General features: G+C 45.9%; 1 protein-coding gene across 1 annotated transcript in view; it reads left to right on the plus strand.

Moving 5' to 3' along the window:
• Positions 1–13914, plus strand: part of Etv6 (ETS variant transcription factor 6) — a 237585-nt gene that overhangs the window by 194360 nt on the left and 29311 nt on the right. Inside the window, 1 exon segment of the mRNA XM_006976544.4 lies at positions 5165–5299. Within this exon segment, the coding sequence (XP_006976606.3) occupies positions 5165–5299 (135 nt within the window).

The raw sequence follows: 13914 nt of genomic DNA on the forward strand, positions 1-13914 counted from the left end.
AACTCCACGTCTGTGGGCATGTGTATGCCTAGGTCGTATACATGTGCATACAGATATGCAGACGAACCAGCTGTTGGCGCTGCATCCAGAGATCTGGGTTCCAATGCCTTGTACTCCAGAGGCACTTGTTGGGACCAGTTATTCCATTGCTAAGAATATGGAGATTTGCTAAGTTAGGCACACAGCGCTATGGCTCAAGCTTTGCTCTCAGTGGGCAAATACACAACTTATTCCCAATACCTTCTGTATTCCAGCTTTCATGTTAGCTTTGTTTTTATGAAGCAACGTTGAAGGTACTTTAATACAAGCTTCCTCACAGGGGTTAAGAGAGATGTTTGGGAGAAAGTAAGACACGATGTGGGCTTCTCAAAGAAGAATCACAAAAAGCAAAACATACTCAAGTGTGTGCAGACTCTTGAAGGGAGAGTCACCAATTTCACCTTCTAAATATGGTGTCCTGGGCCGGCATGATGGCTCAGCAAGGAAAGATGCTTGCCTCCAAGTTTGGTGATCTGGGTTTGAACCTAGACACACATGGTGGAAGGAGGGAACTGAGTCCCACAGGTGGTCCTCTGAACACCATGTGTGCTTTGTTGTGTGTTTCTGCACACACACACAATAATACTAATAGTTAAGAAAAATAAATGAGTTTATCTGCACAGTTAAGGATCTGAAGAATATATCCACAGAAGAGGTGGATAGAGAAGCCAAAGGGAGTGGGCATGGAGGCAGGTGCAGGGCCATCTTCGTTTATTTAGGAAGTGGTAGGCAAGACATGTTTTGAACACTCTAGAAGCCAAGACTGAGATATAGGAATTTCAAGAAAGCCAGACTCCAACGCAACAGAACTTTTTTACCAACTAGAACCATCAAAAAAAAAAAAATGGTTTTCTTATGCCAGGGCTGACTGCCGATCATAGACTTACTCCGCCAATGCCATTTCTTGGCAGGGGAAGGAGAGCGAGGGGAGTCCTAGAGAGCAGAAGTTTGAGCCAATCTAAGACATTTCTAGAGTCTTTAAGACCTAATATTCCAAGTTGTTGCAGACACATTGTGTTACTGAGTGTTACACACAGTGCATGTCCAATGCACTGTCTCCTCCATAGCGCTGAGCCAGCCGCTTCTCTGGGCAAGCTCCTGGTTGCTGAGGAGCCATGTCTGGTCCAGCTGTACCCACATAAAAAGTTAAGTTTTCCTAACAAGAGCTAAGACTCAGGCTTCCCTAAGTATAAGCCATCCCCATGAAACGCATTTGCATGGTCATCTTACTGCTCCTTCCTGCTCTTCAGGTAAGCAGCTGGTAGAGACTGCTTGGCGCATCCCCTCCCTCTGCTTCCTTCTGTGGGAAAGCCTCTCTCTGCCCAGCCCCCTCCCTACCAGCTGTTGGATGGGAAGCTAAAACATCATGAAGGCAGAGCGCATGTCAGCAACACTGGGTTTAGCCCAGTGTGGCAGGATGAGGAGCTGGGAGAGAGAGGCCTTGGTTCACCTTCTTTGCCCTTTTCTCAAAGGGGAACATAGAACTCAGACCTTCCTCCTCAGGTCTCCATGTGAGACCTGACTGTCCTCGGCCACTTGGATGATCTCCGTAATCAGGATGGCCGTGTGATAGTGGAGCTGGTGCCCGCAGTAGCCAGTGCCGAGGAACTCTTACTGTTCAGCCTCTGCTCGTCTCCTTATGGGGATCACCTCAAAAGATCCTCAGGACCCTACAGGGTTACTGGAGTCTAGATGAGGAAACCCAGGCCTGAGGCAATGAAAGGACATGTTTAAGGAGGTTCAGATCCCAAGGCATCAGCTAGCCGTTCTCCTGTAGAGAAATGTACTTCCAGGGACCAGTAAGATGGTTCATCGGATAAGTGTGTTTACCATGCAAGCCTGGAGACCTGAGTTTGACCCCTAGGACCCAAGTGGAGGTGGAAGGACAGACCTACTCTACAAGGTTGCCCTCGGACCGCCACACCTGCACTGTGATGTTCAACACATGAACATGCACACGCAATAACAGTAAATAAGGTGGGGTTTTGTTGTTTTTTAAGAAGTAAGAACTCAGAAAAGAAAGTGGCCTCCTACTCCTGGCCCTTGTTTTAGATCCCCTCACCAACTTGAGGAGGTGTGGGCATACCAGCTCTGTTCCAGGACCTTCTCTACATTACTGTCATTGAATCTTTATGATGAGCAAGGGAGGCAGGTGCGACAGTGTGCATTTTGCAGAGACACCCGGGGACTCGCTCAAGGTGACCTGGTACCCAGGCTGGCTAAGGCTGCAGTCTGTGCCCCTCGCTGAGGGAATAGCACTGAACACCCTTCACAGACACTAAATTTATATTTCCTGGCCTCCCCTTCCAAAATGGATACACTAATTGCAGACTTTTTTTTTAATAGTAATCATCAAGAACATTTCTTTAATGTTTGCATTTTCTATTCTGCATAATGCCAAAATAAAACATTGATCAAATCCACAAGCTCAAGCCCAGTATGGCCATATAAATTAGGAAGGGTTAGGAAGACATTACACTAAACGGAAAGAAAAAAAGTGTTGATTAGGGACTTATTTTTGTATGAGATTAAAATGTGAATCGTTAAAATAGGACTGTATTTTGGGTTCTGCATTCCCTTCTCGTCAGAGCCATAGCAGTGGCTCCTGGATTGGAGCACTGAAATCCTTCCCAGCTCTGAAACCTGGTACCCAGTGCAGGTTCTACTTTCTAACGGCATTTTCTAAAGTGTAGGCAGAGCTCCTCTGTGTATGCCTGCCTGTCCTATCTTAAGAAAATCCCCTCCAGACTGGCGTCTTAGTCTTCATTTAATCCTAATTGTAAATGGCAGCAGTTAGCTGCACCACCAATAACCAAAATTCAGAGATGGGGGATAGAATGAGTAGCATGGAGCTAGGGAAGTTCCTTGGTGTGTGGGGGGTGGATACTTGGGAAAGAGTAGCCACCTACAGAACTTGATTTGGTACAGGGGGCGGTAGTAGATACATTTGCACTCATGGAGTATTTTTGCAGTTCATGCTCAGTTTGGAAGAAAAAAATAGCAATATCTACAGCCCAAAATGCACAGTTAAATTAAGTTGTTAATTAAAGTGTCTTTAAAAATGGCTAAGATCAGAGACAAAGGCCCATTGTTTGGTACAATTGTTGACTGCGTGTCTCTGTATAAGGTAGGGTGTGGGGAGGACAGGGAGGCCTGTGGTGTTTTTAAAAATTAATCACCCATCCTTACAGAGTTCCGAAGCACCCCCTGCATTGTGAACTTAGATCAAAGCCAGAGAGGGGTGGAACCAGTTCGTGATAGGATTTTTTTTTAACTAATGACCTACTCAGTAGACACTTCAAATACCAAGTGTACAGCACCCACCATTCTCTCCAAGCACTGACTTGTCCGAGATAATTTTGTGGAGCTTGTATGACCTCAGAGTGATGCCTAGATATATTTTTAAAGAAGAGGTGACCCCATACTGTCCCAGTTCTTTATAGAGAGTGGCCACTTCTGACCAACATCAACGAAGCTTGTTATTCTTCACACTACCAGCCCCAGCCTGGGCTCTGAGTGAGAGAGATGTGTTCTCCCCCCTACGAAAAGTTTTCATTGTTGTTGTATGAGATAGGATCTTGCTATGTAGCCCAGGCTGGCTCAGCCTCCTACCACAACATGTAGCTGCTAGGAGAAATTTCTGTCAAGAATCTGTGAGCCATTTTGCACATTTAAAATGTAGCTACCGAAGGATGTCATTTTCTTTGAATAATTCTGAAGTGCAAGCAGAGAGAGATGTTAAAAGGATATTTTCACAAAAATAGGAAGACGTTGAGACAGTTTAAATTTCCCCTGGCTCTGGGATCATCCTCTGATGGGTTCTCATCATCAAACAGCAGTTCACTACAGTATCATTTCAGTAACCTAAAACGTCAGTACCGTGGGGGCATCTTCAAAACCTAATGTAGTTGTGGACCCTTTGCTTGTACCAAACTGATCCATGAGTCCCCCTCGGGGGGATCTATAGTGTTATCCCATCTGTTTAGATGTTTTTATGTAGACTGGGTATGTATGGCATTAAACAATATATTGTTTAGAGGGGAGTGGCCAAGGAAGATGGCTCATTGGGTGAAAGTATGTGTCACACAAGCCTGACAGCTTGCTTGAGTTTCATTCCAAGGACACACGTAAAGTAGAAGGAAAACCCGAGTTAACAAAGTTGCCCTCTGACCCCCACACACTACACACATTTTGTCTTCGGTGTATTGAGTGTTTTGCCTGAGTGTATGTGTGTGCAGTACATGTGTGCATAGTGGCCACAGAAGTCAAAAGAGGATGCCAGATCTCCTGAAACTGGAGTTACAGATGTAACATGGTGAGCCACCATGTGGATGCTGGGAACAGAACCCAGGTCCTCTCTCTACAAGAGCAACAAGCACTCTTAACTACTGGCCATCTCTCCAGTCTGAAACCTTTTTTAGTCTATTACTCTTCTTTTTTACGTTTACTTTTGTTGTTGTTGTTGTTGCTGTTGTTGTTGTTGTTGCTGTTGTTTGAGACAGGGTAGCCCAGGCTGTCCTCAGGATGGCCTGGGCCACCTGCAGCTCCTGCCTCTACCTCCCAAGTCCTGGGATCAAACATGTGCACCACAATGACCTGCTCTTGTTTTTAGCATTTAGAAACAACTTTGTAGAGATCTGACAAACCTACAAGAGCTATATAAACTATATAATTTGATCAGTTTGAAGATAACTATATATCCATGAGATCATCACCATAATAAATGTAATGTCCATATCCACCACCTCAAATTTTCTCTTACCATCTTTATTATTATTATTATTAGTTTAGTTACAAGAACATTTTCCCCAACATCTTTCCACTTAGCAAACTGTAAGTGTTCCATGCAGCATCGCTTACTTGACAGCACCCTCTGCTGGCCTCTTCAGGACCCACATGCACATGGCGCAGACACATACACATAAATCAAACAAACTAAATAATATAATAATAATCTTTAAAAACCACACAACCCTGGTATGTTGTGCCTCGTCCCTGTCATGGGTCAACAATCTGTTCTGTAAATTATTTCCTTCCTCTGTGGCTGTCACAGCTCCACAGCTCCTTCTGTAGCTATTAGCTAAAACATCCCATCTCTGTGTTTCTTGTTCCGTTTTCCCTCCAGGCGATGTGCTCTATGAACTCCTTCAGCATATTCTGAAGCAGAGGAAACCTCGAATTCTCTTCTCGCCATTCTTCCACCCTGGGAACTCTATCCACACGAAGCCAGAAGTCCTACTGCATCAGAACCATGAAGAAGGTACTGGGAGACACTTCTCTTTGCTTGCCTGTGGCTTAGACACACTAAGGGGTTGAATAGTTAGCTGATAAGCTGTTTCTACTGCTGTAAATTTGTTCTTCATTCAGGAAGCATGGGTTGAGTGCCTACAGTGTGCATACACCGGGGGAGTTGCCTGGATGAGGAAGGCATAATCCCATTAGCTCTCTGGAGTGTAAGCACTGGTTACAATAATATACACAGGGGGTGTAGCATAAGGGGAGATGACACCCGGGTACAGCTGGCAAGTTCACCTTTATAAAAGGAGGAGTCTGGCCGAGTCCTTGATGGTTCTGATAAACAGCAAACATTCCAGTTAGGTAGGGCAAGGCCTTGGAGTAAGGGAGCAGTAAGATGACTTGATTGGCAAACACGTTCATCATAAACATTTTCAAATATATGTAATCCATATAGAATAAAATAAATAAAGCTGTGTAAACCATCTATCACCCTGCTTCAGCAATCATGAACGTTTTCCACTGTAGAACTAATCCACGGGGGTTAGCCCGGAACCAGAGTGTGGAGAATTGAGATTCTGTGGCTATGGAGAGAAGTAACAGCAAGTTGTTCATTGAAGATGTTTGAGGAAGGTGTTCATCAAAGCTGAGGGAAGTTGGGGTTGGGTAGGGGCTTTCTCCATCATGCATCAAAGACTGTTTGCTGGAGTGAGCTCAATATGGAGACTCCTCTCATAGTTGCTGTTCCTTGTGGGACCCACACGGCCAGAAAAGCATCAGTAGACGGCTCAAGACCAAAAACTGTAGGGTCTTGGTCAAGCAGGTGTTGGGTGTAGGGCTATAAAATGTGATTTTGTGCACAATGCCACTGGACAGTGGGTTGTGTGTTAGCGTTTGAGCAGAATCACATCTCCCAGGGCCATCAAGCCATCTCTCCCTCCCAGTCCAACAGGCAGCCAGTATGCAGATATGTGAACACCACAGTAGGGGCTTTTCTTTAAAAGTCACTTTCAAGATCCTATTCCTTAGGAAATTTTGTTGACTAGTGAATCATTCCCAAACACAGGACTGCTACTCTTCTTTTGCAGTCAAACAGTTAAAAACTTACGGTTGGTATTCTCTTAATTAACACTTTACAAAAAAGAGCCTGACTCCAGGTGGGGGCGGGGGGCTTGTCTCTCAGCAGGTCCTCTCCAGCGTGTGAGATAGAGAATACGCCAGCATTTCTGGCATGCTCCCACTTCCATCTTCTCCTCTCCTTCAGTAACCCAGGCTAAATTTAGCAACTGTCCCTTCCCCTCAATTCGGATTTGATGTTCCTCTGCTCTTCTGGCCTTTCTCATTTCCGGTTTGCATAATAACCAAGAGCCACTCCAGAGAAGAGGAGGTGGGCTCACTGAAGCTTGACAGTAAGATGGGCATTGTGTTGTCAGCCTGGCTCTTCAGACGCACAGTGTATGGGATGGGGTCCCCCTCCTTCTTTCTCTTGCTATTTAAAATTATTTATTTTTCATTTGGAATTTCTGTCCCCATTTTCTTCTTAAATGTGGTTGAAGGCACGTGGTTCCTTCCTACTTGCTCAGAAGTAGGTGTGTGCGTGTGTTGTTGTTGTTGTTGTTGTTGTTGTTCTGTGCAGGGGCTAATCTTTCCTAGAGAAAGCTGGCTGACTCTGAAACTTAGCCTCAAACCAAGTAAGTGGAGGTGTGTCCCATCATGCAGCCTGATGAGCTGTGCATGCATGCTCTGTGATGTCAGTGGTGAACTCAACCACTAAGAGAACAGAGCTAATGAGGCCGAGGTCAAGGGCTTCATAACCCTGCAGATCATGTAGATACACTTCAGAACCAGCTCTTAAAAGTATCAAGGGCATCCACAGAGACCATTCCTTGATGCTATTGGTCAGGAGGCAAGATCTGAGGGGCTCTTCGCTACCGCATTGTCTGTTTAGAAACCCTGCCAGTCTTAGATGGACAGGCGACACCATCTCTACCAGGTGGTGTCAACGGAAGGAGCCATGTGAGACACAGGGGTGACAGGAACAAGCTACCTCCTGTTTCATACTTCCAGAATAGTGGCTTGCCCTCCCCACCTCCAGCCTCTTTCATTCCTTCTCAAAAAGAAAAGTAAAGAAGAGAAAAAACCTAACCAAGTTCAGCACACAGTGTCTCAAGAATTAAAACAGTGCTATTTGTGAAGGCACTAGATCAGCTGATGGCAGGTGAGGATATAGTAATATATGCTGAAATATGGAGAGACCTGGCCCCAAAGAAAAATCTCTGTAAGATGAAATCACACACACCAAATTTTAAACGCAGTTAAGGACACACAGAATTATGTTGGCCCAAGACTACTTACGTTTGCTACTGATTTGGCTTGAGTGTGTGTTTGTAGGTAAAAGCTGAGTATTACTTACCAAAATGTTTGGAATCAGAAGTGGTTTGCATTTCAGGTTTTATTATATTTCCATAAATATATATTTCAGGATGGGACCCAAGGCTATTCATGAAATTCATTTGTTTTGTGTATCTAATATGCATGGTTTAAAGATGATTCTTATGGGATTTTTAAAGTTTTAATTTTCTACTAATTAGCAACATGCCTATGTTTTGAATGTGACCAGCCACCCAAGGTCAAGTGTGGGGGTTGACATGTGACATCATGTGGACATTTGAGGTTTCAGACCTTAGAGCAACTCAGAGCTCAGATCTTGGGTTAGAGATGTTAGTGTGTGTGTATGAATGGCAGGCCAGAAAGAGGCAAGGCATTCACTCAGTGTCTGCTTCAGCGAGAGCCCTCTGCGGCTGAGCATCCTGATACAGAGTGTGCAGAGAGACACAAGCACAAGGCTGCCTTCACCCTGTGACCTCCCTTCACCCCAGCCCCCTGCTTAGCCACCTCAGATACCGATCATTTCACAATGGGAATTGATATCGCAGAACAAACAAATGTGTCTCATTTGATCTGTCAATGGCTTCCCCACAAGTGTCCCCTGGGGTCCTTTTCACTGAGGCCTCACCTTCCCCTCTAGCTACTGTATGGCAGTGCCAGCCGTGAGGAGCCTGGAATTGGCTTAGGGCTTCCCCTCCTGCTCTGGACAGGATGGTGGCCACACAGATGCAAACAGTCTCTACAACACACCTTCTGAAATCCTGTCAGGACTTGCGCAGAGCACTCATCTAGAACACTGTTTCCACTCTTTGTTTATTAGTTATGGAAGAAGAAGGTGAAATGTTACTAGGTTAACTATGCAGTGTCTCTTTCGTTATTGGGATACCTAGGGTCAACACTCACTAATGAGTAAGGCAAGACAACAGGTATAAACCAGAACCATTTCAGGCGTGCGTGCGTGCGTGCGTGCGTGCGTGCGTGCGTGCGTGCGTGCGTGCGTGCGTGCGTGCGTGCGTGCGTGCGTGCGTGTGTGTGTGTGTGTGTGTGTGTGTGTGTTTAAAGAACAGGACCTGGAAGTGAAGAAAGGAGGTTCTGATCCCCAGTCCTGCCAGAACAAAGCTGGTCAAGTTTCTCATTTCTCAGACCCTCCGTTTCCCCTGTTGTGAGAAGGGAGGTTAGATTAGACGGTGCTAACGGTCCCTCACAGCTTTCAGATCCTAACATCGTCAGGCAGTGGGGAGATGAACAAGACACAGACGTCACCCTCAGGTCTTAGGCAGTTAGGACACAGGAAGCCAGGACAGAGTCCCACTTGGTGCTGCCCAGGAACAGGAAACCCCGGTCAAGGCTGTATCACCTCATCCAGAAGGTCTGTCTGCATGGTCCTCCCGGCATCAGACAGTGGCCTCATTCACCTAAGTGAGAAGTGCAGTTTCAGAAGATTCCTTTGCTGACTGTCATGACTCATTGTACCTGTAGCGCATGAATTCGGTAGTAGGTAGGCGGTGGTGTCGAAGGGAGACAGCATAATCGATGCTGCTGCCACTTGCACAAGAACCGGCAGGCAGAAGGCATCTTCAGACGATTTGGACTAGCCGATGACCATAAAATAAATCGATCTTGTTACATTCAATTGTGATATTTTAAGGCTGTAGTTTCCAAAATCAGCCGCTCTAATATCCCATGGAACTGAAAGTAACAGATTGCTACTCTTTCCAAAGAAAGGCTCTGTCCCCAATGTGTACATGCAATTGACACTGGTCCCCTAAAAGCTCCTTAAGTCATATTAAAATAAGCTGCCAGTCTGGGCTGATATCCAAGTGGGGTTAGCTCTGCCGAGTGTGACCCCTTTACAACTGGTCGACGCAGTCTGTAGGGAGAAGGAAAAAGATCTGTTTCTCTAATGTTCTTTCTCATCTCCCCGCCCCCTCTTATCATTTAAACTCTAAAGTTTCATTCCTTAGATAGTGAGAGGTAGGGAGAGTTTTTAATCACACCATTTGAGCACAACCCCCCACTCAACACACTCGAGCTCGCACACCTGCACACACACACACACACACACACACACACACACACACACACACACACTGCTGATGGTTTCTGTGCTGGTGAGGGAAGTATTGAGGGAAGGATGCTCTCATGTCAGCTTTTTGTTGCAAGGTACATGTAGAATTCTCAAGTCCTGCTGAGAATTTCCACACATCAAAACACTGTCTCATTTTCCCTAGCAGCTAGCACATGAGAACAGCCCAGAACTTAGAGGACAATCATCTCTTTTTGGGGGGACAAGAGGGTGGCGTGCATTCTGATTTGGCCCACTGAAGTTCCATTTGTGTGGTCTCTTTCTTGAGGGAAATGTTTCTCCTCCCATCAGTACCAAACCCAGGTGCCCAAGGCCTGCTTTGGAATCATGCACAGCTTCAGTGAGATAATTAAAGAGGAGGCTCAGGACAATTTTTATTGAGTCCTGCTATATGTCAGCCCTCCTAAGCACTTAAATGTTCAAATCATCTACTCTTCACAGATATCGAAAAACAAGTGGTATTATCCTAAATTTGTAGATGAAGAAATAGAGACCAAGAGCAGCTAAGTAATATGCTCCCAGAGCAAGTGGCAAAATGGAGATTTGCATCCATGGATGCCTGTGTTTTGTGCATGGATGCATGCATGTGTGTATGCACATTCAGGTTTGTGCAGGTACGTGTGTGTATGTTATACATGCATATGTATATGCACAATCATGTTTGTGTAGATACGTGTGTGTGTGTGTGTGTGTGTGTGTGTGTATGTGTGTGAAAGAGAGAGAGAGAGAGAGAGAGAGAGAGAGAGAGAGAGAGAGAGAGAGAGAGAGAGAGGAGGCCAGTGGTTGATGTCTGCTCTCTTCTTTAATCACTGTAGCTTAGATATGAGGCAGAATCTCTCACTTGAACCCAGAGCTCGCCAATTCCACTAGCTTGCTTCAGGGATCCCTGCAGAGAAAGGATCCCCTATCTCTGCCTCCCATTGCTGGGATTACAGGTAGTCTACCACACTCACCCAGCATTTCTGTGGGTGCTACAGGTATGAACTCTGGTCCTCACACTTCTATGGCAAGTGTATTTTACCCGCTGGGCCTTCTCTCCTGCCACACAAAGCTAAGATTTAAATCCAGGTGAGGTTCACAACAGACCAGAATGTTCTCATGTTTTGTTTTGTTTTTTGTTTTGTTTTGTTTTGTTTTGTTTTGTTTTGTTTTGTGTGTGTGTGAGTTTTCAGTGTTCATGAAGCTGAAAAGGGGGGAAATGGTTGAAAAATGAGCCAGTTTCATAGAGAATAAGATACTAAGGCAATTTCTGAACCCATCTAGGATACAGTGGATCAGGTAACCCTTTGCTTGCACTATAAAATGTAAACAACAAAAATGGTCAAAGAGAATTAAAAAGGCCCCCAAATAGGTCTTTTAGTTTACGACCTATTTTACTTTTCTGAATCAGGGTCTGTGTGCCCTAGGCTGGCCTCTAGACCTACTATGTAGTCAAGTATGACACTGAACTTGTGGTTCTCCTGCCTCTTCCTCCCCAGTGCGGGAATGATAGGACACTACTGTGGGGGTTTTATGTGGTACTGGAGGATGGAGCCCAGGGCCTCATGCCTGCCGGGCAAGGGCTCTGCCAACTGAGCTACATCCCAACCCTAGTTCATGATTTCAGAGAACGTACTCAAAATTGGATGGAATAAGCCTTCTGGATGGTTGGTTTTCTCAGGATGAGTAAACTCGGCATGAGTCAAACCTCCCAGCCTGTGTGATGGACAGGCTCTGAATCAGACACGGGGCATTGATCTTGGAAGCCAGCCCCTCTGCAGCCCCCCGAAAGCCAGTCCTTCCTTCCAGCTAGCTGCACAGGCACCACAGATGGGAAGCTTTTGTCTGCCGAGGCCATGGCCTCTTACCGATTGTAAAAAAACTCACCCCGATTTTCTACTCTTACTGGAAGGGTGTTGATAAATGAAGCATCAGAGAGGCCCCCAGCTAGGATATGACATCTTTGTTATATATTTTTACTATGTGATACATGAAGGAGCCGGAGAGCATCGTGGACATGTGTCAGGCCACCTAGGTTCAAGGACATCCTATCTCCCCAGTTTGCATGCTCTGTGTCTCAGGACGATTTAGTTCCTCCACATGTCAGAGAAGGAAAACAGCAGTACCTGCCTCGTGCGGTGTCAGAAGTAAGTTTGTTAGAGTGAGAACCGCCCTTGGAAAAGCCCCTGTCTGCAGGCCCAGTAAATGCCATTCATTGTCTTTATTTGGTGGATCTTCCTTTTTTTTTTTTTTTTTTTTTGGTTGGGGGTTGTTTCAAGATAGCGTTGTTGTTGTTTATTTTCATTTTGTTTTCTCTTTTTGGGGGCCCCGCCACCCAGCTCCCCAATAAATCACACACAAAGGCTTATTCTTATTTATGAATGCCCGGCCTTAGCTCAGCTCAGTTTCTTGCCAGCTTTTCTTAACGTCAACCATTTGCCTCTGGGCTTTTCCTTTTCTATTTCTGTAAACCTTGCTTTGTCTTTTCACTCTGTGTGGCTTGCTGTGTCGCTGGGTGGCTGGCCCCCAGAGTCCTCCCCTTTCTGTGGCTCCTTCTTCCTTCACTCCTCCATCTCTTTTTTTTTCTCTCCTCCCAGATTTCTCCTTCTGAATATTCTCTCTGCCTGCCTATCCTTTCTTCTGCCTTGCTATTGGCCATTCAGCACTTTATTAGACCATCAGGTGTTTTAGACAGGCACAGTAACACAGCTTCACAGAGTTAAACAAATGTAGCATAAACAAAAGTAACACACCTTAAAATAATATTCAGCAACATGGGGGTTCTCTGTGTAGCAGCCCTGGCTGCCTGGCTGTCCTGGCACTCGATTTGTAGACCAGACTGGCCTCAAACTCACAGAGATCCGCCTGCCTCTGCCTCCCAAGAATTTTCTGGTAAATTCTTTAATGATTTATTTAGCTTTATTTTATGTGCATTGGTGTGAAGGTATCAGATCCCCTGGAACTGGAGTTGCAGACAGTTGGGAGCTGCCAAGTGGGTGCTGGGAATTGAACCCAGATCCTTTGGAAGAGCAGCCAGTGCTTTTAATTACTGAGGCATCTCTCCAGCCCCCTCTTGTAAATTCTTAATTGTGATAAAATGCATATAAGCCTTGCAGCCTGGCCCAAGTTTAAGCACACTTGAATGGGATTGGGTACCTCCACATCAGTGGAAATGGTCCTTTTTGGTTTTGTTTTCTTCCCTCCCAGTTCCAGGTTTCTTAAGCATCATCTTTAGGAAGGGACTCTGAGTGCTTGGTTTGGGTGTCAGATCCATGCATCCCATGCCTACTAAAGACCTAGCCCCTTCCCTGCAGCACCTTCTGGGCTAACTGGGCGCCATCTCCATCAGAATTGCTATGGGGACAGCATCAGTCTTCATTGTTTGTACAGCACGGCCCATCTGGCCGTGGTCACTTGTGTTGCCTCCTGGAACATGGGGCTTGCTCCACTCTCCCATCCAGAACCCTTCTGTGAGTCTTCTGGCTGTCTCCTCTCACGGTTAAGCACGAGATTAACCTTCTCAGCCCTCTCCATGCTGTGATTCTAAGAACTGGCAGCAGGTCATGAGAGGTCCCAGGGGACTAAGAGCAGGCCCAGCTCTTCACTTCCTGTTCCCACCTAAAAGAAGAGGAAATGGAGGCAAAGGCCCTTCCTTCCCGTTTCAGGGTGAGGGTCAACGTGTCCTTGTTCTTTCTGACCTCCATCCCCTCCTCGGCATGTGTTTGCCACAGCAGAGGAAGGCACTGGACAGTACAGATGGTCTCTGGCATCTCCCACCAGCCCTCAGTCTTCTTCCTCTGTCTGCTGTGGTTTGGAGACTGCTTTTAGCTCTAGGACGAGTCTCTTCAGCCAAGAGTGTCTTGGGAGGGAGATTCCTATGTACGTGAGTAACCCTAGAGATAGGCAGGAAGTCTCCAAGAAACTCAGAGAAAGACTAGCCAGTCCCTTGGAGATCAGGAACTGGGGTCAGTGGATTGTCATCTCTAAAGAAGGAAGTTTTCTCCCAAAGGGCTACTGATGGGCTGTCCCCCACTCCAAGGCTCTTCTCTGTCTTTGTGCTGCTCTGACTTCAGTCTCTGTTGGTCGTCAGAGGCACAGGCTTACCCCCGCAGGTCTACTTGGCTCATTTCAAATTCTATCCATAGATTCTTTTTATTTTTTTTTCTTAAGACAGGGTCTCATGCAGC

The sequence above is a fragment of the Peromyscus maniculatus genome, chromosome 3 (assembly GCF_049852395.1).
Source record: "Peromyscus maniculatus bairdii isolate BWxNUB_F1_BW_parent chromosome 3, HU_Pman_BW_mat_3.1, whole genome shotgun sequence".
NCBI classification, from domain to species: Eukaryota; Metazoa; Chordata; class Mammalia; order Rodentia; family Cricetidae; genus Peromyscus; species Peromyscus maniculatus.